The sequence below is a fragment of the Sander vitreus genome, chromosome 20 (assembly GCF_031162955.1).
Source record: "Sander vitreus isolate 19-12246 chromosome 20, sanVit1, whole genome shotgun sequence".
In the NCBI taxonomy this organism is placed as follows: Eukaryota; Metazoa; Chordata; class Actinopteri; order Perciformes; family Percidae; genus Sander; species Sander vitreus.
This window is the reverse complement of record NC_135874.1, coordinates 18723826-18748422: the sequence shown is the minus strand read 5'-3', so window position 1 is coordinate 18748422 and position 24597 is coordinate 18723826. Positions and strand designations below refer to the sequence as shown.

The following is a 24597-nucleotide window of genomic DNA, read 5'->3' as shown; positions in this document are numbered from 1 at the left end:
AGTGGCCTGATGTTTATACTTGTGCGCTGGTGTGTGCGTCGAGCCAGCATGTGTGTGTACGTAGGCTACGGCGAAAGCTCTGCCTGGAGCCTCCGCAGAACTGTAAAACAAGCGGCGCCACAGTAAACTGCCGTGACCTAACGCGACACACACACACATAACGTGGAAGGTGTGTTGTTGTTGCCACAGCCAGAAGACACATTTAGTTTCAAATGAAGCTGGAGGCAGCAAAAAAAAAACAGCTGGTTAAACTGTTTAAAAATAGCGGGTTTGTTCAGGACACCCGTCTGTCGCTTTCACGTCACCTTTTGGGATCGGCTCAGCTCGCTTGGAACCTCGACTGAGGTGGTACTAAAAAAAGTACCTGTTAGCAGGTACCAGGTACTTTTTTTCCGTAATAGAAAACCAAAAAAGGCGAGTAGAGTCGAGGCGAGTCAAGCAGGTACCATGTAATGGAAAAGCGCCATTAGACCTCTTCCATCCATGTTGGCAAAGAACAACACAGACGCTGCCCCTTTAAGGCCTGCAGACTGATTGCTAATTGAAGATTTGAGTGAAGGAGTGTCAAACAGGTGCTTCAGTGATTTCATACTGATGTAGGTAGTTTCTAATAGTTAGGAACAGATGGTTTCTGTTTGGTTACCATAGCTGAAACAATGGAGTTTGGACTGGTTGAATGACATCCGTGTTAACTGTTCTGCAAAAGTGTGGCGAAAATGTGTCAATCCAATGAAAAAGGGTTAACACATTAGCAAGAGGTGTCTTCTGCTCTGCTGAAATAGTGATGATGAAAACTGAGTGGATCCCAGTTTCTTTAAGCAGGTCAAAGCAATCAAGAAAAACTGTAATTGCCAACTCAATAAATAACAAAATATCCAAATAACAAAAAGATGCTGCTCTATACTGTATAACTACTAAATTGTTGCCTGCCAGTTTATTAGCTACCAGTCGCTAGATGAGACGACAATAATTTGTTGCAGCAGGCCACACTTGGGGCTAATATTGATGTATCTATATTGCAGACAGCTTCAGCTGCATCAACATCATATCAAATGACCAATCAGTCTGCAATTGACCTGAGTTAGCCTGCGTCTGTATCGATTTGCCATTTCCTTTTTGACATCCCAATAATAAAGGAGGTCATCATATCTTTAATCTTTGATCTTTGACCTTGTTGACGTGGCGTCTTCCCGTAGTCCTTAAGTACCACTTTAAAAGCTGCCTCAGATGCACTTTTACTGAAGCTGGGACATGTTTGTGTTCTAGAGAACTAATTGGATTGATGTATTTACCAAAATAGTTTTAATTGGAGCCATAATTAGGTTATATAACAAGAGAAGTCAAAGCTTTTAACCTTAATACACAGTCACTGGCTGGGAAGTCACCAGGTGGTGTTTGGGTGTTTTGGATGAAAAGCACAGTGGCTTTTGCTGACGCTCACAGCTTTCACACCTGTGCTGACGTTGTGACTGTGATTACTGATGTAGTGTGTGTGTGTGTGTGTGTGTGTGTGTGTGTGTGTGTGTGTGTGTGTGTGTGTGCGTGCGTGTGAGCGTGTGAGCGTGCGTGTGAGCGTGTGCGCGTGCGTGTGAGCGTGTGCGCTTGTGCGTGTGTGCACTCCTGTTTATCTCTATGTAGGTAGACCAAAACATCTTCACAAGTAAACCTATTGGACATACATCTCACAGCCTCCTGGATGTTTTGTCCTCCTTCAGTCCTCATCCATCTCAGACATGAAACTAATTTTCTTTTCATGAGGTGGACTTTGCTCTGATTCTAACACAAAGTAATGGAGGTCACATCAGCAAGCACCTCAACACTCATCTCCCCCCCACCACCCTCGCTAACAGCTTCTCCCAAGCTTTAATACCGACCACTCTACACTAAAAGTAGAGTTGACATTTTCTCACAGCAGAAGCACGCCTTATTTTAAACCAGTGTCTTTGCCTCACTCTCATTGTCATAATACTACATTGGGCTGAAGATGTATGAATGTCAGAAGCTCAAAAGGCCTTATATGGACATTTGTGGATGGCTTTTGCAATCATTCTAGTGGAAAAGGCAGGCATGATATTTCTGGTATTACAGGAATATACTGTACACAGATGTATATTTTAGTCACACTAGCAGCTCTTTATGTACTTGTTAGCACTTCTGAGCCTAAGTTTAGGCTAAGTAATACTAAGTCTAAGTATACATCTGAGGCTAATGCGAACGTCATTACTGACATCATTGCAGACCATTTCTGGTACAGTCACAGTCGAATAAAAGGCTCAGTGTGCACTAAAGAAGAAATACTAAAATGACAAAGAAAGGCAGCAAAAGAAAGGAAAGAAATTGTGCCATTAAGCCAGCAGGTAATTGTTAACACTAGACAAAGAGAGAAGTGAAAGCAAAGAAATTAAAGAAAGGATGAGCAATTGAAAGGAACAAGGAAAACGTGATAGGCAAAAATAGTGAACACTGACAGGGTTTCCATAAAGACAGTAAAACATGGGGCTCCAGGGAGTGATGCTCTGAGCCTGGGCTCCTGGGCTCCTGGGCTCCTGGATCAGGATCGTAGCCTCACAGGGGCAGGCTGTATCATCATCAGTCCCTCTGCCTTCCTATCCCATAATATCCACTAATGTTGCCCTATCTGTCACTGTGTGGTCACAAAGCTGTGGATATTTAAGAAAGACCAATCTGTACTACCTAACTACAAGTAATTAGCATTTTTCTAAGAGGTTGAGCATCAAGCAACATTAGCATTCATTTGAAGTTGTGTTTTGGCCACCTGATGAATGTTAGTACAATATTCCTTCTCCTTTTAGCTTTTGTTTGGTCTAAACCAACTTCTGAGAAAAGATATCTGGCTCTTCAGCTGCCATATACTTTCAACATGTGTACCAGCATGTTGCTGTCTTTGTCTCAGGTAGCATACAGCAGGTGTGTCAGAGCTTTTTCACTAAAAGTACTGCCAGTGTTCAGAAAGGATGCTGATAAGAGTGGTTTGAGTACACCAGAACAGTAAGGTTTTGGGCTGTAAAACCAAAACAATTCTAAAATAGCTCTGTAAAGTTGTATAGTAGTGAGTTCTCTATTGGTTCACTAAACTAAAATGGATTTTTTTAGGCATTATATAGTGTGCAATATAACATACAGCACATCCATTTTTTTCTCGTTTTTAGATTCATTTCCATAGAAACCTCAAATTCTCTGTAGGAAACGTCTTCAGTCTTGTTGCCTTTGCTGCCTCCATAAATCATACAGTGTTTACTTTCTGACAGGCCGTGTACAGTTAAGGTGCTCTGTCCAGTCTCAAACCAATAAACCCAGAAGCACCAGGGAATGGAAGCTCACATAATGAGAAGCACTGTTGGTTTGTATCATTTCTTCACATTAGGTGGAAGCAGCCACGGACTCTGAATCTGAAAGCAAAGGTTCCCGGGAGTACCACTCTGTGGGGATCCAGGTGGAGGACAACAAGAAAGGGTGAGATAACGGTTCTGGGATTTTGAGCTCATTAAAGTCCTCAGTCTGTAATGTTTGCTCTCTGCCATTATTTGCTATGCTATTGTGGCCTGTGTGTATACATTTGTTTTCATTCATGTTTGTTTTTCTACCTCAGACAGGGCAGGTTTAAACGCTCCAACAGTGTGACTGCAGCTGTGCAGGCTGACATGGAGCTGGAGGGCTTCCCTACCATGGAGGACAAGGGCCTGCAGTTCGGTGGGGGCTTCCAGCGTCACTCAGAGCCCAGCACGCCCACCCAGTATGGGGCGGTTCGAACAGTACGTACCCAGGGGCTCTTCAGCTACCGCGAGGATTACCGTACCCCTACAGAACCCCCCAGCCCCAGGGAGACCACCAGCGAGACCCCCTGGCAGCTGGAACCCCCCTCCCCACGGGAGAACGCGGCCTCGTCAGGCGAGTCTGGCAGGGCATCCCCCTCTCTGAGGAGGGATGGGAGCTGGTTCATGCAACTGCTCCACACAGAGACCAAGAGGATTGAGGGCTGGTGTAAGGAGATGGAGGCGGAAGCTGAAGAGAATGACCTATCAGAGGACAGTGAGTATTGTGCTGAAAGCTTCATATATGTCTTTCTGGATGCTTTTGTGCAGTCAGATTGAAAGATGGATCCTTTTACAGTAATGTACTGGAGGCTACTGAATATATTGCACTGTACTGTATGTCTTGTACTTGATGCTGTGTGTGTGTGTGTGTGTGTGTGTGTGTGTGTGTGTGTGTGTGTGTGTGTGTGTGTGTGTGTGTGTGTGTGTGTGTGTGTGTGTGTGTGTGTGTGTGTGTGTGTGTGTGTGTGTGTTTCAGTCCTAGGTAAAATCCGAAGTGCAGTAGGAAGCGCTCAGCTGCTTATGTCTCAGAAATTCCAGCAGTTTTACTGGCTGTGTCAGCAGAACCTGGTAAGAAACCCATCAAAGAGTCACAGTGTGCGTGTGTGTGTGTGTGTGTGTGTGTGTGTGTGTGTGTGTGTGTGTGTGTGTGTGTGTGTGTTCTAAGACTACGTTTTCCATTGTTCTTCATGTTCACACTAGCTCAGCCAAGTTGCTGTGTGGTTTGTCAACTGTCTTATGTGATTACAGATGTTGATACTTAGATATTATCTATCTTATCTATCGTATTGCACTTTATATATGTCAATAACAACAAAAGAAACAGCAGAAACAATACTAGTGCCAGGTACCATCACTTCTACATAATTACACACAATCATTATCAATAGGGACAGTAAGTCTTTATGCAGCTCTAAATAATTTATGTATGATGATCCATGAATGGTAACACATTCAACAAAAAAAGACATTTAAAAAAGGTGTTATTGTGAGCGAAACAAACCAGCTGCCATTTACATTATTCAAACCAATATAGTATGCATTTTCCCCCAGAATAATTTCTCAGTCAAAAGTCAGATATTGTTATTTTCATGGCAACACAGAAACAATTAGCATTCAAGTCACATGTAGGTTAAATCCAGTTTGTAGCCCATTTGTACACTAACTTTTTTCTATATTTTCTATATATATATTTTTTTTATATGCATGAATCAGAAAACATCACATCTGACTTTTAAGTGAGCGAAAAAAAATTATTGAAAAAAGCATAACGTAAAACATTGTCATTAGAAACAGTTCCACACTCCTTTGTGTCCTCACAACTTTTGTTTTCCAACCTTCAATACACATTTAATGCTTTAGCCGGCACTAACAAGCAACTTAAAGCTCCCTGAATATCGCTAATTCTGAAAAGCTACAACTGAGAATCAGTAGCTATATAGCACATATATATATATATGTGACCTCAACATTTTGAAAATAATGCATATGGGTGTATTTTCAGTGATTCAGCTTTGTCCTGAGAAGAGAAGAACAGAAGGCTGAGCCAAACCTGGGTATAGACCTAAATATCCAGACACCAGCCACTCTATTGATCATTCAGTGCAGAAACACACACACAGCGTCAAAGATTTCTGCCTCATATTTTTCTTGCACTGTTCACAACTCGTTTTATTGATCTAAGCAAGTACCCAATATTTTAAATGAAGTTGGTGCGGAGTTATAAGAGTAAGAGTTATTGCTGCTTGTTTTGCAATGTGCAGCAGAAACTGCTCGTATAGGGGGAGTGGGAATTGCACAGGGATTAGACACAGTGAACCAGCCTATTAGAACAAGTCAAGTACTTTGTCCCACTAAAAGAGAAAGTATTATGCAGGTTTACTTAACAACGACATGACAAATGCACATGGAACAATATTAACTTCATACTTTTTCTTCATTTGTTAAATAAATGCCCACAGATTAGAAGCTTGCAGAGATGTCTAATTTCTCTCCACCTGGGTCAACTTTCACAAAGCTTGATTTAAACAGGCTCTAAATGACAGTGTGCTTCCTTGGGAGGAGCTCCAGGATTAAAAACACACACTGACACAGCCAGGGCTTAAAACTGCACTGACTCCTTCTAAATCTGCCTGCTCTGGATGTTTGAAGCCTTAAGACTTCTGAGACAGTTTGCAGAACATCACAAGTTCAGGGGTCGGAATAAAGCTGATGAAGTGCTGAGGCACTCCCTCGGTAATAACAGAAATGTATTCTGTTCCCAGCTTACCTTACATGATGGATACTATGATATTTCAAATCTGGGGTAATTTTGATAAAGTATTTTGCTGTATAAAGGAGAATTATACTAATCTCATAATATTATATAAATATCAAAGTAAAACTTTGGCTCCATATACTATTATGCAAATTTAGAAGATTTGAGTCAGCCCAAATTAGATTTATATTTTTTAAATAACCATAAAGTAAAATTAGGTTACTGTAAACTGTATTCTCAGTATCATTGACACAGTTTAATATACTGTTAATAGATAAATAAATCATTCACATGTTTCTCTTTGATATGTTTCTTTCTAAAACATGGTAGTGTGGCAGGACATAATGCCACATTGTAATTCAGAGAGAACCACTGAAAACCAAATGATAGACATAATAACTCACCTATGAATGTAACTTACCCATAAATGTAGCATAGAAAATACCAGACACTGCCATCATTCTGTAAATCTATTGGACCTTCAGACAGCAGCACCCTTCACCAGCCACCTAATCTAAACGCCATGAGTGTGTGGGAATGCCTCAGTGGGGTTAACGAGTCAACACATCCCATCACATCTTAAGTTGCAGATTCTGCTGGCTTGAGAAAGACTGGAAGAAATCAAAAACTGAAACAGTAGGCTGACTTAAACACTGCAAAGAATAAACATGTGCAACCACTTTACTCGCAAATTACCATAGCAACCATGCTATATGCAACATACCATTATGTAGCATACATCCCTAAGACACAAGCCCTATATTGCATATCATTTTGAAGTACAATTACAACTATGATTAGTTTATCATCAAAGCACTGTGTGCAAGAACAACATACAGTAGGTGCATGCAAGAGATCGGTGTAAATCAAAAAATCAAAAACACTCTGAAGCCAACTGAAGCAGATCCAGAAGTCTGAAAGGTTTTAACAACATTTATCTGGAACGCATGAACAACTTTAAAATAAACAATTTTCTTGTTTTAACCATAGTGAAAAAAACTGCAGTTATTTGTGTATTTAATGTTGCCTCTTATGTCCATAGTCCATACAAAAAGCAAAGCTATGGCCTTAATATTATTAACTCCATGTTGTGTAAAAGGTTCTAAATAAATTAAACGCCGTAGTATGATGGGACCATTGTTAAGACAACCATATATTTGACACCAGTGTTATAATATATAATATACATGTATAATAAGTAATTAGAAGCTCAGGAGGAGCTTCTATCCTCAGGCCACTAGGATCTTAAATGAGGACCCCCCCCACACACGCACACACACACACCCTAATTGATTGATTTAAAATGTATGCAGGAAACACGGTCTGTGATTCACACATCTATAAAGATTTTGAAAAAATTTGAACTTTTACAGATAGCAAAGATTGCACAGTTTTAATATTTAATGTTGAGATATTAATGTGTGTAATGTGTGAGTCACAGACCGTGTTTCCTGCATACATTTTAAATCTGTAAGAAAAATGCACTGGAAATTTGGCAAAGGAACCCACTGCTCAAATATTTTGGGCTTCAAATGTTCACACCGTATTACTGTTTTCATTAAGTTAATATTAAGACTGTGAGGCCCATAAACTTTGTTTCCTTGAGAGTACATAAAACTACTTGGTAATGTAAGTGGGTGTAGTTTTTTAGGTAACATTCATACTGTAGTCGGTTACTGATGGTTACTGATTGCATTCCTATGTGTATTATAACAACATAACAGCTCATGTGTTTTCTATTCAAGCATCTCTTTTCATATCTAAGTCTGCAAGAAATGTTAACTTTTTTATTTTGGCTAATAAATAATGAACATTTTGAGCAGAGGGGGACTGCATTCATGGATAAAAGCCAACATCTAACAGAATAGAATTACCTTTTAAATTCTATTATTAACATTAAGTATTAGCACAGAATCTCATAACTCATTAAAACCTGCAGCAACTTGCTGCAGACCAGCTGCAGAAACAATGAGGCACTCCTCAATCTGATGTTTTCTTCATGCCAGGAATTGAGTGATGCAAAGGACTGAACTGACAAAGGCAGTTTATTATTTCTGAGCTCATTAATGGAAATAAGACAGTATTGGTCTCCATCACAAGTTGATATCCCTTATTTTAACCAAAATCCCACAAACTGGCATTCATGCCTGTTGTGATGAGTGATAAGGACATCTAGTGGAGCTAAGCTGAAGTACAATAACTAGTGTGGTCATGACTCTTTTGTATGCATATGTGTGTACAGTGTGTATGTGTGTGCAAGCGTAACAGTGCTTATTATCTGGCACTGAACCGACCATCTGGCAGTTTATTAAATGTCACCACAGACGTTAATGTTATCTTTGCCACTTCTCACCCGCGTCCCTCATAGGACCCTAGTGCCATGCCGCGGCCCACCTCTCAGGACCTGGCTGGGTTCTGGGACCTACTGCAGCTCTCCATCGATGACGTCACCATGAAGTTTGACCAGCTGCAGCAGATCAAGAACAACAACTGGAGACCAGTAGACAGCCCAGAGAAAAAGGTGAGGGTTCGCCTCGGCACTGTTAGCCCTTAACCCAGACAGCCTGAAGATATTACTGGATATTTAGCTGCATGTATTTTATATAATGTTTCTGATAAAACCTCAAAGACCGGAACTGATTCAAAACAGGTAGACATAAGAAACTGCCAGAATGTTGATTTTTTTTTTTTTTCATTTAAATGTACTTGTTTGAACATTTTAGATTAGGGGATGCAGATTTGTTTGTGATACAGATCAAAACATGCCAACAGGGCTGCATCATAATCTTGAAGACTGAGTTTGTTGGTGTTTTTTGATCACTGTAGTCCACACCAAATTGTTGAAGTACTAACCCAACTTAACAGACACCTCGTAATTTCCCTCTCTTCTTCCTAAAGCCTCCAGCCCCCGTACCAAAGAAGACAGTTCGACAGAGGAGCATGGTGACAAGAGAGAAATCCCTGGACCTACCAGACAGGGGGCGGCAGGAGGCCCGTCGGCGGCTCATGGCAGCCAAGCGGGCAGCCTCCTTCCGGCAGAACTCAGCCTCGGAGCGAGCCGACAGCATCGAGATCTATATTCCCGAGGCTCAGACTAGACTTTGAGAAGATAGGGTCCGGGGCCGACAAGTCTCCCTGCTCCCACGTTCAAACAACTTTAAAACTAGCCTTTTTTGTAGACTGCTACTCTCTCTACTCTTCCTTCATTCATCTGTTGTCTGATCTCAATAGCCATCCTCAGTGCCCATCGCCAACACCATTGGTCTGTAGGATGTGCCAAGCCTCTTCTCCCATTGCCAGAATAAGTGTTAGCAGAAATGTATGTCTGACATGGGTTGGTTGGGTTTCTCCTTGGTTTGCTGGTGATCATGATACCCAGCCTACAAGCTCTCTCATCCAATGTCCTGGATGGGTATGTCTGTAGTTTTTCAGCATTTGCAAAGTGCCATTTAAAAAGTGCAGCTTTGAAAACCTACCAGCAACCAGGCCTTTGAGCTAAAAAGAGTAAATGAGAGAAATTCTATTTATTTCCAGTTGTTCATAAATGGTCAAAGTTAATAATAATCTTTCAGTATTTTAAAATAATTTAAGGTTACATTACGACTCTTTTTGTTTCTCTGGTCTTTTTGGGGGTAAATGTTAATTACAAGCTAAATATCACAAAATTGTTTAAGTTCAAAAACTTTTGAAAAGTGCCAATGCTTGAAATACCTCAACTACGTGCATGTGGCACTGATCACCCATTCAAGGTTATTCAGGCAGCCCTTATAAGCTCTGGACTGGTCAGTGGTGAAGAAATGCAGCTTTCTACTCAATCTGGTTGTAGTCAATTGTTTTTCTTGTGTCTGGATTGGTGGAAGAATGACATTTGTCAGCTCATTAACATGCACATGTCAAATAACTTTCCTATACAGTATATCTCATGTTCCTGTTGCCAACTTTCAAATATTGACAGTTACTTGAAGCTGAATACATGCAAGTCTTGTGCCAACATTTTCACCATGTTAATGCAGTAGAAAGAACTATGAAGGTTTGTGTAACTCCTTAGATCAAAATGTGTAGACAAATGCACTTATGCACTTATTACAATTCTCTCTATTTCCAAGGGAAATGTACATACCCAAGTTCACAATAGTACTGTTGTATTTTTGAATTGTGAGCGGGAAGAATATTCATTGTGTATATATTTTTCCCTCATGTTCTTGCCTGCCCTCTCTATTGCTATTGACAAATCTAGATTTGTTGCATACATACAGTGGCTTGATCACACACACACATACACACACACACACACACACACACACACACAAAATCACACTGCTGTGGTTTCATCTAATACACTTCTCTCAGGCCCTTTCAAGTAGCGCCCTCAGCCACAGTTAATGAGGAGTGATAGAAAAACTGCCAAAACATAAACAAAATATCTGCATACTAGTTTCATTAATCCAAGAAATGATTAGTAATCTTCATATTTTTTGAAAAGTTCTGTGTTGTTCAAAGTCTCCTACTGCATTCACTCCCTCTAGGAAAGGCTGGGAAAAAATGAAACAAAAGTGGGGCAAATGCATTCCAGAGGGATGCAAGCAGCAAGTCCCAAATAACTAAAACTTTGCAAGTCTGTTGAAAGGTAGTCTCACATTGCCAGACCTTCCTCCACAGCGCTGCAGAGGAGGGTCTGGCTAGTCCACACAGCATTTCGGGATGGGAGAAAAACATGCTCTGGTTAATTGACATTTCTTTAAACCAATCACAATTGTCATGGGTGGTGCTAAGCGCCGGACAGAGCCCCGGTGCCCCTGCAAAATAGCCTCAGGAAGAAACTTGTTTTGGTGGAACATGTATACGTTCAAAAGTTGTGAAACAGAAAACTCAGATTGGACAGATAGTCTAGCTAGCTGTCTGGATTTACCCTGCAGAGATCAGAGGAGCAGCCTCTGATATATAGTCCTCATAAATAATTAATTAAAATTCAAACACAAAGAAAGCGGAAGGTAACAGATATCCGGGCGAAAAGAGCAACATCCAGCGGAATTTCTGGCGGCACCGGAGCAATCTCGGAAGTGGAACGTCGTGGATATCGACTAGTTGAAAGGATTTACGAATAGCTGGTGCAACCGAATCATGGTACCTGATGTGAAAGTGGAAAACCTAAAGTTATGGGGCCTTGGATAAGAGTCTCTAGTGGTCATCCAATTTACTTCCAGGTCCACTTACATAAGTTAAATTATCATGGAGGTAAACTCATCTTGAGCAAAAGCTAAAATTCTGCTGCTTTTTATTATCAATCTTTGGTGCCAGAAACATCTTCTTAATTTCGTTAACAATGTTCTATTCAAACACTGATTTAAAAACAGAAGTCTATTGGGAAAAAGTTGGATAATAAACCAACTAAATGGTGCTGCTTTTTATTGAATAAATACAGTACTAGATAAACAATCAATGCGCTGTCACAAACAACCAATGCAACACAATGTGCGGTCAGCTGATCAATCACATAAAAATCTATTTTTATGACTTTTTGGTTGAGTGATTGTCCCTGTGGGTTGGACCAGGGAGATTTATCATATAACAACACATTTCTTTGGATTTGAATATTTTGTGTTTTGTTGATATGTGTGTGTGTGTGTGTGTGTGTGTGTGTGTGTGTGTGTGTGTGTGTGTGTGTGTGTGTGTGTGTGTGTGTTTATGTGTGTGCGTGTGTGTGTGTGTGTGTGTCTTGTTTTTGTAGCGCAGTGCTGACCCATTCAGAAAAGAGAGGGTGGATCTGTGGTCAGTGTGGCAAGATTTCTCTATTACTATCCAACTGTGGCCTGACCCGCATGTCTCTCACACACACCCAAATACACATTGTCCCTAGGTCATTAGCACTCTGTTGAAAAATATTTTGGATACCATACCATAGCATATACTTTACTTTTTTTGTGCTACATATTGTATTTTTAATTCTTATTGAATTTAGACTCACAACCCATCATGACTCCAAGTATATATGTGTTTTCCTAGTTTCCAGTTTCAAACCAACCTTTCACTGTATTAGAATGCATGAGGCATTGTTTAGTTGTCATAAATTATTGTAGCAGAGCTCAGACAATTCATTTCAGTGAGCTAAGAAGTGTATTCAGTCCTACAAATCCCAAAGTAACCACAGTCAGCGGTAGAGTGGCAATGTTTCAAACATGCGGTGCAATATTTCAGAGAAGATTAAAGAATGGGCTTTTAAAAGCCCAAGGCTGAGATGACACATCTTCTTTAAAAACACACAGCTATAATTTATATTTATTTAGCTATAGTTTTTTTCATTGCAGAGGTAGGGGCCTTTAACAGTATGACAGTGGGTTTCTGGAAAGCATCTGTGTGTGTGATGCCAGGCAGTTGGCAGAGCAGAGACGTTCCCCTGCTGTTGCCACAGTGGCAGGCAGACAGGACAGAGACAGACCCGGCCTGACATATGCTGGCTTAGAGGAGACGAGAGCTCCGCACTGAGCCCCAAACTGCTGGTGTTGTATATTGTTGTGAAGCTGGAAGGCTGTTCTGTGAGGATCGCTAGGCACTGTGCTGGGTATTTTTCAGCCTGCCTTTGACTAAACAAAGCAGCTTATGTAAGATTTTGGGTCCTTGGTGAGATCAAGTAAATAGCCTCCAAGGCCCTTCAAAGCTTGCGTTGATAAATGTATCGCTGAATAGTGGCCTACGCTGTAGAACATAAGCATCAGCACTACACGTATTTCTATCAATCTGTGCTCGACTATAGTTTTCACTGAAGGCTGTCTATTGAAACAACAGAGGAGTTTATGCAAATTGATCAGGGCTGTGAAATAAATTAAGTGTATCCGCACTCTTTGTTCAGTTTAAAGGAAATCTCTTGGTCCTCTGAAAAGCATGCAACATAATTGCAATGAGATAAAACCATTTCAAAGTGTATAGTGGAATCAGTTTCAGAAGTCACAGGGAGCAGAACATGTTGAACAGGATTTGTGCAATAGAGAAACAGACTTTAGTCAATTTACAGTTAGAGGAAAGAAGTGGGCATGTAGAAAGCATACATTTAGTTTGAGAACTTTCCCTTTTGGAGAATATTACCTTGGTACTCCTGAGACTCTCTCCTCTCGCCATTTTCTAAACTATGAACAAATCTCTCTTCTGTGATGGTTGGGTCGAGTTTGTCTCTTACTGAAAGTCATTTTTCATCTATGAAAGGTTTTTAACCTCCTTTTCATCCAAATAGATATGAACACACATGAACTTCTATAAAGGGCCTCCTGTTACGAAGTGATCTTGTTTTTCCTTATTTCAGTTGGTGTTTTACGTTTTACGGATCCCTTCGGTTGTGTGGGTTGCATGTGATACTGTGAACACTGGAGGATTCAATGGTGATTGTGATTCAACTGTGGTGAAATGATGGTAATGTAACAGCTAATCACCCACCAAAACCTTGTGAAAACCCCAATGGCAGAAAAGTGCACCAGTGTCACATTTAATGTCACAAGGGCAGCAATTAAGTACAAGTGCCATCTTTTCTGACTTATTCAGCATACTGTAAAATCATTACTCTACACAGCCACATTTTCCTTCATAAATTTTATGTAAGCCAACCATTTCTGCCATTGCCTTCCTTTCCACATTTTCAATCACATATTTCTATCATTTCGACATCTATGGTACGATTGTCTACTGTCTGCTTTTACTTCTAGAACCCTTGATGTGAAACATTTCAAGGGGACTTTTTCATGCTGTGGAAAGAGCATCAGACTCACTAAGAGAGACTGATACAACACTTCCTGGAACTTGGAATGTGAAACCACACTGTAATTACTAGATTAAAATGAAAAAGGTAGTCGTTTAGCTAAAACTATTTTCATCTCTTGTATATCATATCTATAGTGAGGATGAATATAATGCCAAATATTCATTATTTGTAAAGAAATATATATAGATATATAAATATATAATATATGCTTCATTGAAACAACTATTTTCTGCATTTGCTCATGTTTTATTGTCATTTTTACTTTATTATGGTTATTTTATAAGCTGATATGATGGCATGCGAAATACTGATTGAATGTAGGCTTATTTATATTTTTTTGTTTTTATGACACCTTCCCTGATATGTTATGTATTTTATTTAAGTCAATTGCATTTCTCAATATGTGCTATTTCAGTGCAAGTTAACGTATCATTGGGTTATTTTTGTATTATTCGAGTAGTTTGCAAGAACATTTCCCTCCATTCTTTCCCAGCTGAGCTATTGAAAGATTTTTGCCTCTTTGAGTAGTTTGGTCATTGCTGAGATCATCCAGTGTAAATAATTCTGCAATTAAATTTTCGAAGAAAAAGTTTGGAAAAGTTTGTCTGTGTGGTGCCTGTTTACTTTAAATATATATATATATATATATATATATATTAGGGCTGTCAATCGATTAAAAAATTAATCTAAATAATAACATACTCTGTGATTAATCTAAATTAATTGCATACATAATTTTTGCCCGGTGCCTTAACCGATACTTTTTAAGAAAGTTAAAAAGAAAAAAAAAGAATGGTACTAAACAACAGTCGGCAACATTAAAGAACGGCTTGTTCATTGCTAGGCCATATGGTCAAAATTAAATGATTTAATAATAATGTAATCACTATGATTGACTGTTTGCACCCCATAAACACACACACAAGCGCACTTCCCAGTCTCACTCTCCCATAAGCTCTCACTCCTTTACAAATAACTCTGCTAACCCACAGACCAGCTATATCATTCCAGTAAGAATCAATAATATCAGTAATCACAGGTACATTCATAATCCCATAACTACGGTGTCTGTCCCCCGACTGAGATTGGTAAAATCAAACGTAAACCAACGAGGTGCTATACTTAACAACCTAACCGGAATTAAAACAACCACTGCAACGATAGAACAGAATAGGAGAATCAAATGTGGACTATTAAATATTAGATCTCTGTCTTCTAAAGCAATATTGGTAAATGATTTGATATCAGATAATCAAATTGATCTATTCTGTCTTACTGAAACATGGCTGGGACATGAAGAATATGTTAGTCTAAATGAAGCCACTCCTCCCAGTCATATTAATACTCAAATTCCTAGAAGCTCAGGCCGAGGAGGGGGAGTTGCAGCCATATTTGACTCAAACCTGTTAATCAATCCTAAACCTAAACTAAATTATAACTCGTTTGAAAGTCTTGTTCTTAATCTTCAACATCTGATATGGAAAACATTACAGCTAATTATATTTGTTGTTGTTTACCGAGCGCCAGGCCCGTATTGTGAATTTTTATCTGAATTCTCAGAGTTTTTGTCATGTGTAGTCCTAAAATCAGATAAAATAATTATTGTAGGTGATTTTAATATTCATGTGGACTTTGACAGCAATAGCCTTAGTACTGCCTTCAACTCACTACTAGATTCAATTGGGTTCAGTCAGAGTGTGCATAAGGCCACGCACTGTTTTAACTACACACTCGACCTTGTGCTGTCATATGGCATCAAAATTGAAGATTTAATAGTATTTCCACAGAATTCCTTATTATCAGACCATTTTTTAATAACTTTCGAATTCTTACTACCCGACTATACGAAATTAAATAAAACCTTCTACACTAGATGCCTATCTGACAGTGCTATAGCTAAATTTAAGGAAAATATTCCAACATCATTTAACTCAATGTCGTGCTTTAATATAACAGAGGACCTTTATGTTAACTTTAGTCCCTCCCAAATTGATAATTTTGTAGACGGTGCTACGGCCTGCCTACAGACGACTTTAGACTCTGTTGCTCCCCTCAAAAAGAAGATGATGAAGCAAAGGAAACTAGCACCTTGGTATAACTCCCAAACTCGCAAATTAAAACAAATCTCACAAAAACTTGAAAGTAAATGGCGTTCCACCAAATTGGAAGAAACTCGTTTAGATTTAGATTGGATTGGACTTTCAGTCAGGATTTAGAAAGCATCATAGCACAGAGACGGCACTGGTGAAAATTACTAACGACCTTCTAATTGCTGCTGACAAAGGACTTGTCTCCATACTTGTCTTATTAGATCTTAGTGCTGCATTTGACACTATTGACCATACCATCGTTTTACAGAGACTGGAACATTTAGTTGGCATTAAAGGAATCGCACTAAGCTGGTTTAAGTCCTATTTTTCTGATCAATCTCAATTTGTCGATATCAACGATAAATCCTCCAAGTACGCTAAAGTTAACCATGGCGTTCCTCAAGGCTCAGTGCTTGGACCAATTCTTTTCTCCTTGTATATGCTTCCTCTAGGCAATATTATTAGGAAACACTCAATTAACTTTCACTGTTATGCGGATGACACCCAATTATACTTATCAATCAAGCCAGACGAAACCAGTCAGCTAAACTTCAAGTATGCATTAGAGATATCAAATCATGGATGACCTACAATTTCCTGATGTTAAACTCAAACAAAAGTTTATTGTGCTAGGGCCTAAACACCTCCGAACATCATTATCCCAAGATATAATTACTCTAGATGGCATTGCCATGGCCTCCAGCACTACAGTCAGAAATCTAGGAATTATTTTTGATCAGGATATATCCTTTAACGCCCACTTAAAACAAACCTCTAGAACAGCCTTTTTTCACCTTCGTAACATTGCCAAAATTAGGAACATCCTGTCTCAAAACGATGCTGAAAAACTAGTTTATGCATTTGTTACTTCCAGGCTGGACTGTTGTAATTCCCTATTATCAGGATGCTCAAATAAAACTCTTAAGACTCTCCAGCTGATCCAGAATGCTGCAGCGCGTGTTCTGACAAGAACTAAGAAAAGAGATCATATTTCTCCTATATTAGCTTCTCTGCATTGGCTTCCTGTAAAATCCAGGATTGAATTTAAAATCCTTCTCCTGACCTACAAAGCTCTAAATGGTCAAGCACCATCATATCTTGAAGAGCTCATAGTACCTTATTGTCCCACTAGAGCACTGCGCTCCCAGAATGCAGAGTTACTTGTGGTTCCTAGAGTCTCTAAAAGTAGAATGGGAGCCAGAGCATTTAGCTATCAGGCTCCTCTCCTGTGGAACCAGCTCCCAGTCTGGGTTCGGGAGGCAGACACCGTCACCACCTTTAAGAGTAAACTTAAAACTCTCCTCTTCAATAAAGCTTATAGTTAGGAAGTAAGGAGTTGCAGCGTTCGCCTAGACCGGCGGGGGAAGGTGTGTAGCCACAGTCATGACGCACCGCCTCCCTAGCTCGGCTTCTCTTCATAGAAAGCTTACTATATTTAGGGTATGAGGAGTTGCAGCGTTCGCCTAGACCGGCGGGGGTGGGTGTGTAGCCATAATCATGGAACACAGCCTCCCTATCTCCCCTTCTCTGCAGCTCTTAGTTATGCGGTTATAGTTTTAGACTACCGGGGTACCTCCTTGGACACACTGAGCTTCTCTCTCCTCTCTCTTTCCATCTGTGTGTATTTGTGTCATAAAAATGCTTGTTACTAACATAGCTCTGGGGAGCTTATTCCCCGGAGTCCTTACGTTCTTTTTCCGCCCAGCATCATCATCTTGGATCATGACGGCACCTACAGCCTGGGTCTATCCGAGGTTTCTTCGTAAAAGGGAGTTTTTCCTCGCCACTGTCACACTTTCACGCATTCATGCATGCTCTTGGGGGAATCACTGGAATTGTTGGGTCCTTGTAAATTATAGAGTGTGGTCTAGACCAACTCTATCTGTAAAGTGTCCTGAGATAATTCCTGTTATGATTTGACACTATAAATAAAATTGAATTGAATTGAATAACAATAACTTATTTCACTAGAAAATTGCTGTTGAATGAGAAAAACAACCACCAGATGGGAAAAGGGCCTTTAACAACAACTTTGAATGCACCACGACGCTGTAGGTTACCAGTTTCATTGAACGCACTGTCTGTGTTTTTCTGACAACGGCAGATGCACATTGCATCCTGGCGTTGAATCCTCTACAGTGAAGTACAGTCACACTTTACACCGTTTAGCGTTAGCTGTCAGCATTTTAACCGTGTTTAATCCAGCTAGCGGTAGGCTAACGTTAGCTGCTGATGTTTCTGTTTCCTGTAAAGTCTGTTTCAGAGCATCAGAGAGAAGCGCAGACATATCAGTGGCACCGAAATGAGGCGCCGAAATCCGCGTTGCTATTCGGTCTGGTAGATGCAGGTCGTAAAGGCACCGGTGGCGTATTAGCCATATGTCAATGGTATTAGCACCGGATTTCGGTACCCAACCCTATTCAGGAAGAAGATTTTAGTAAGTAAGTAAATGTTCCAATGAATGATCCAGGCAGCGCTTTCTCGTCTCACGGCTCCGGGTCAAACGTCAATATGGAATGGATTAATCTGCGTAATTTTTTTTAAACGCGTTATTTTTTCTCAGATTAATTAATCGAAATTAAAGCGGTATTTTGACAGCCCTAAATATATATATATATATATATATATATATATATATATATATATATATATATATATATATATATATAAACATAGTAGTGCACTCAGTACCAGCTAGACAGCTATTAACATACAATACCGTAAAGATTTTATTTAATATTGCCAGACACCAAACTTCATTATTTAGCTATCCAATGCTTCTCAAAATGACAACAGTATTCCCAGTGCTGCTCACAGGGGGAAACCGAATTTATCAAACTGTTCTTGACATTTAATGCATTTTATATCTGTATTCAGGCAGCAAACAGCAAAGATATAAAGATGAAGGGCACCTCTGAATCTTCAGGCGAAGAAAAAACTGCAACATGTATCCAGTGATTTGGCATTTATATCATGGATAGAATATAACATCACTAAATATTTATTTATTTTTCATAGAGCCACCATAAAGAATGAGAGTTCACTCACTTTTAACTGTGATCCCTCACATCAGAACAAAATATCAAATAAACATATTCAGATCAGATCCTCCAAATAAAAAAAAAACATTGTTCAAAAACATTTTATTAGGATTAAAACACACCACCGTGATTCAAATCTGACATAGTGTTTGTCTGAGTGGAATTCTTAGAGAAGATGCACATGAGAATATGGCCTGAGTGGCAATTATGTTACAGATCAAGACATGTAAAGAATTGGTTGTGAATAGTCTTTGACAATATATTTCACGAACACTGTAGCAGTATTGATTTTATTTGGCAACATTATATAATTGGTGTAGCAGACAAAATAACCATGTAAGGTGTCAATTTCACTGCAGATTTCCTTTCAATATCTAAGTCCTATTGTCATTAAGTACTTGGTTTAAGAATTACATCATCGTAGATACGTAATACTTATACTGGTTACACAGGTTGAAGGTGTGTTTGCAAGAATATGATGATTGCAAACACTTCAAAATCATTAGTCCAAGACCCTGGACACAGGTGTTTTCAATCATTCTGGCTGATTAGACCTTTTCTCAGGTTTAAGTATTTATTAATGCAATATTTCGACCCACAAGGTCTCAGTCAGGCAAACAAAAACTATTTATCCCACTCTAAAGCTGACAGGCAAGTCAGGAAGATGTCAATCCTTAAGTACATTGATAAAAAAAAAAAAAATCCTACTGCTTTATGCTTTTTCTTTCGATTAAACATCCAATTGGTTTTAAATGTTCTTGTAGTTAATATATCCATATTGCAGATGTAAAAAAATATAGCCATTCAGAAGTCATTCATTAACTAGGGTTAGGTCATTTCCATTAAAAACTTTACAGAACTCATCCCCTTGACCGCTGTCAAACAATCTCAAGTATGCAAGGCAAGATCACCCCCTGTTGGACAAAATAAGAAACTCATGGGTCGTTCAATTAACAGATGTTAACAGTTGGATTTCTGAGCACACCTTTCTTCCTTTATCAAGATTGAATTTGACTTTAATATTTGATCAGATGCATTGCTGTGATTATTATGACATTATCTATCTCAAAGTAGTTATGTCAAAGGCGTGTAGCCACTCCTGCAGGCCAGATGCTTTTATCGGATGGTCTGTGGAGTGGTTGGGCAGATCAAGTAGTCTCGCATTGCCCCACCTACCTCCACAGCGCTATGCATCAAGTAAAAACCAAACACCACACAACATGAAGGTCCTTTGTGAGTGGAGTCTGCATGTTATGTCTCTGTGGGTTTCCTCCAACACTTATGTGGTTATCTGTCTGTGTGAATGTGTGTTATCATTATGGTAACCTGCCAAGGGTGCCCTTGCTTGTTGCGACAAGCATGTGAGGGTACAGTGCACCATTTCCTGCAACCCTGTACATAAAGGTTGTAAATTTAATCTAGTTTTTTTTGCACCATGTAATCACATACACTAACAATACAATCATATGATAATACTGTTATTTACACTGTGGTAGCTATATATAACCATGTGTGCTAAATGTAGATAATACAGCAGCTACAACAGTTATTAAATGTACAACATATAACCATTTCCTTGTACCATACACATTTTCCTAAAACAAAACAACTACACCAACATGTATGGTACAGTAGGTACTAACCAGGCAGGTCTTTGCACTTGTATAGTCTGTTCCTCTTTGTTTTGTGTGTGGTGCATATATTTATAACTATGTAGCCTAATGTTTGTTTTTATAGAAAGCCCTAACCAACGAGCCAGCAAATAGCCAATAGGATGGAGGTGCTAACACAGAGCAGAGCGGAATTGACCAATGGGACGTCCGGAAATTTAAAGTGGGCGTCACTTCCTGTTTGAAGGTCATATGACCAAATTGAAGTCGTATGATCAACTGTCTCTGGTACGATGTGATTCGTAACCAAACCTCTGTTTGCATTAACAGAACCCCGGGACACCGTGTTCAGGAAACACTTCTGTACGGTATGTATGAAAAGTATGTCCGCTAACTAGTTTGTGGTAAGTAAGAATTACTGCTTTAGACGTCTTAGTATTTTGTTACTTTGAGTCGGCTAACGTTAAACCTTTTGTCGTCGTGGTTGTTGTTTAGGCTAAACTTTACGACACAGTTACTGTAGGTTGAAACTTGACTATGGCTCATCGTGTTTTTAATCGACTTAAACATAAAGCTAGCGTTAAATGGATAAAACGATACTTTTTTACTTGGTGTCGAATTAGTTATCTTGTTTTCACCGAGTTAGAAGAAAAGGTCCAGACTTGAGGTCCATTAAAGCTCACAAACGTTGTTTTTTTTTTGTTTTTTTTTTTAGTTAAACGTGTAAAGCATGGGTACATCAGTCGTTTGTTCATAGCAATAGTAATGTATTTGATTTTTGTTAAGTGAATGATGGGCTGCCTGTCTTTCCTTAGGCAGCTTTCATTTTTTTTGTAGGTGACCCCACACAGCATGCACCTACCAGCCCCTGCTTATAGCCCCACCTGCAGCTGAGCCTATCCACTGCCTGAGCTCCAGTGACCTCCCTCAAACAACATGGATCCTGGCCAGCAGACCAGCTCTCTTCCCCAGCCTAGTGCAGAGTACTTTTCATGGGACTACCGCCTTCATCTTATTTGCCTTGGCTTTGCCTTCTATGCAGGAATATTCCTCCTCTCCCACCTCCTGTCTGTGGCATTGTCCCGCACCTACTACTCATTGATAGCTAAAGAGAAGGTTTTCTGGAACCTCGCAGCAACTCGGGCAGTGTTTGGCATCCAGAGTACTATAGTAGGTCTCCGAGCCCTGACTGAGGACTCGGCTTTAACCAGAGACAAAGTGAGGGGACAAGAAGACTGGTCGTGGTTCAATGTCCTCACAGCCACAGGTTTCTTTGTGTTTGAAAATGTAGCACTTCACACCTCCAGTGTGGTATTTTGGTCATTTGACCTCCCACTGGCGACGCACCATTTCTTCGCCCTGTCAGGATATGTAGGAGCATTGGTGTGGGATTCCATGGGCCACTTCCTGCCAATGGTTACACTGCTGCTGGAGATGAGCACGCCATTCACCTGTATGTCCTGGATGTTGCTGAAGGTGTGTTTGTGTTGAGTTAAACTAACTGTAACCACACATGGTTTCTTTCCCTCATCACATTTGAGCAGTAATTGCAACTACCAAATTATTTTTTGGTATGAGCAATTATTTCACCTGAGTTCCAAAGGCTCCAGTTGCATCTGATGCTGATGCTTTTCTTACATATTATTGTCAATTACCATAGAAATTACCGGAAGTGGCACAAGGTTACAGTTCCTCTGTCATTGTCAACATATAAACATGAACATTCTTAGAAATGGGAAGTTCTATAAAAAAAGATTGAGCCAGTACCTAAACTTTCTCTGCTCCTCCTACTCACAGATTTTACTTCAGGACACACAAGTTACAAGGATGTAAATTTGATGTTGTTTTAAAGTGAAAAGCAAGAAATGTGTGTCCCAGTCCTTAGTATAATTTTCTCTCTCCATCTTTCTTCCTCCCTGACAGGCTGGCTGGGCCCGCACCCTGTTTTGGAAAGCCAACCAGTGGGTGATGATCCACACATTTCACTGTCGCATGGTGCTCACTTACTACATGTGGTGGGTAACCCTTACCCACTGGGAAGAGCTCAGCACCCATGTGGTCCTTTTCCCACGCTTGGTCTTCTTCACTGGCCTCGCTCTACTAACGTGTGTCCTCAACCCCATCTGGACGCACAAGAAGACCATGCAGCTGCTTAATCCTGTGGACTGGAACTTTGGAAACAAGCCGGCACCCCTAAACTGTGCTGCAGAGGGTCAATCCGAGGTTTCTGTCAAACCGCACGCCAGCTGAGGGGTACCACAGAAGACCCTTTCTATCGAAGGAGGCCGTATTTCTTTTACTTTTTTTTAATGGATCGTGTGTGAAATGACTTTTAGAGGCATGGTAGTAAGATTTTTCTATTATGGAACTTTGTTTACACATTAAGACCCTGAACTTTGCTATTCAAAAAAGCCCAACAACAGGTAAATCCTGACTGTACAATATTGATCAAGTTTGCTACATTGTCTAACCTTTTAGACTTTACTTTCAGGCTGTTTTTATGTTGTTGTTTTTTTTCCAGAGGTCAGAATATGAATTTTCCATCAGGGTATCTTAGCTTTTAATAGGTATGTGTGGTTGTGTAGAGCAGTGAAATGAGGGCCTGCTTGTTTTTATCACCTGCTATGAAATACCCTGTTTTATTATACAACAGTATCATGAGCATCCCATAACGCATGAGAAGATATTGCACTATGTCTTTGTCTACACATAGATCAAGTCCAGTTGATCTATTAGGTAAAAGAAGCCTAGCTTACTGTGTGGGGACACCATATGAGGCAGACAGGAGAGGTTATGCTCTTTCTCAGTAGTCATCAAACGACCTAGTAGATAAGTCACATCAAGGATTTGGTCTTTGTCATACACAGCCCTATCGATGCTTTTACAACAGACCTAGTCGTTCACCACTGCATGGGCATCGCAAGCAAGACAACTGGTTGAAAGAAGCTTAAATATTGACAACCATAGGTTAGTCATTGGAGCTGTTGCATACTAAGTGGACAATTGGTTCAGTTCATTCATGAGTCACGTTGGTGTTTTTTGGACTGTGAATCCTCTCTCAGTAGACAGGGAAGTATTTATCATGGTCATGAAAGAAAAGGTTTTTAACACAATCGTCTTTATTTGTGGAAGAACACGCAGGACTGGTCCACTCTACAAAGGCTCTATTGTCCAAAATGGAGATGTAATGTGGCAAAACTGAAGCAGTGTTGATACTCTTTTTTTTTTTTTTTTTTTTTTATTATTAGTATAATAAAGTTTTATAACTACGCAACCTCAGAATTTCACTAACATTTTAGTTTTGTGTTTTTCACACAATGGCCTCATTGTACAGGAAGCCTTGGGTTTGTGTATTGGCTTTGTCCATTGTTATATATCTTCCATCAGAGTTTTGGTTTAATTGTCACTCTGATGCAAACTTACAATTTCTCACATTTCTGCAATAGCATCACTACTGTAGCTCAAATGTAATGTTCATAAGATCTTTACATTTTTACCATTAGTGTTAGCCTAATCTATGTTAAAAAAAAAAAGTAGTACCTTGAGGATATAATGCTACACCTTGATTTGGGCCTGAGGGCTGCCTCAAAAGTAGTAAGCTGGGTTTTATTCATTATCTACATAACTGTAACCTGCCTCACGAAACAGATGTCGGGATGACTGAGATGACGCTACACTTTGTTCCATTGAGTGGATTGTTTTATACTTTTGTGTGCGTCGTATAACCTCAGCAACTGAATCAACATGAATAAGTTAAAAACAAATGTATTAATAGCATTTAAAAGTACTTTCTTTTGTAAACAGATATGACAATATTTTCTCAATAACTGTACATGTGGTCTATTTTATTACTAAAAACAATATCGGACAGTGTTGGATTTTTACTTTATTTCATTTGTCTAACGGCATAGAATTAACATTAAGGGATGGGTGGAGGATTCCCTGTAAGACCTAATGTTTAACATCTTGTGTGTGTGCATTCATATAATTTAGTTTGAGTCCCAAAATAAACAGTTTTG

The 24597-nt window shown here is 39.6% G+C and overlaps 2 protein-coding genes across 6 annotated transcripts in view; both read left to right on the top strand.

The window, feature by feature from the left end:
- Window positions 1-14398, top strand: part of dlgap2a (discs, large (Drosophila) homolog-associated protein 2a) — a 53336-nt gene extending 38938 nt beyond the window's left edge. The window contains exons 8-12 of the mRNA XM_078278371.1: window positions 3386-3474; window positions 3611-4050; window positions 4312-4403; window positions 8459-8611; window positions 8989-14398. Coding sequence (XP_078134497.1) covers window positions 3386-3474; window positions 3611-4050; window positions 4312-4403; window positions 8459-8611; window positions 8989-9195 — 981 coding nt within the window. The 3' untranslated portion in view covers window positions 9196-14398. The remainder of the gene's footprint in view (window positions 1-3385; window positions 3475-3610; window positions 4051-4311; window positions 4404-8458; window positions 8612-8988) is intronic.
- Window positions 14399-20830: 6432 nt separating this feature from the next.
- cln8 (CLN8 transmembrane ER and ERGIC protein) lies at window positions 20831-22923 on the top strand. Of its 5 annotated transcripts, none has more exons than XM_078277730.1 (3): window positions 20831-20946; window positions 21416-22054; window positions 22502-22923. In XM_078277730.1, exons 2-3 carry the CDS (start codon window positions 21515-21517, stop codon window positions 22826-22828), a joined length of 867 nt encoding a protein of 288 aa, XP_078133856.1. In that variant the 5' UTR covers window positions 20831-20946; window positions 21416-21514; the 3' UTR covers window positions 22829-22923. The 5 variants fall into 5 exon arrangements, with proteins under 5 accessions (XP_078133856.1, XP_078133858.1, XP_078133853.1 ...); XM_078277732.1 differs by having other exon boundaries at window positions 21398-22054; XM_078277727.1 differs by having other exon boundaries at window positions 21394-22054.
- Window positions 22924-24597: the final 1674 nt, after the last annotated feature.

Bases quoted from the DNA above. Each gene is read 5' to 3' on its own strand.
- cln8 (XM_078277730.1), top strand. From the start codon at position 21,515: ATGGATCCTGGCCAGCAGACCAGCTCTCTTCCCCAGCCTAGTGCAGAG. The intron at 22,055-22,501 runs GTGTGTTTGTGT...CCTCCCTGACAG, and splicing joins TGTCCTGGATGTTGCTGAAG to GCTGGCTGGGCCCGCACCCT.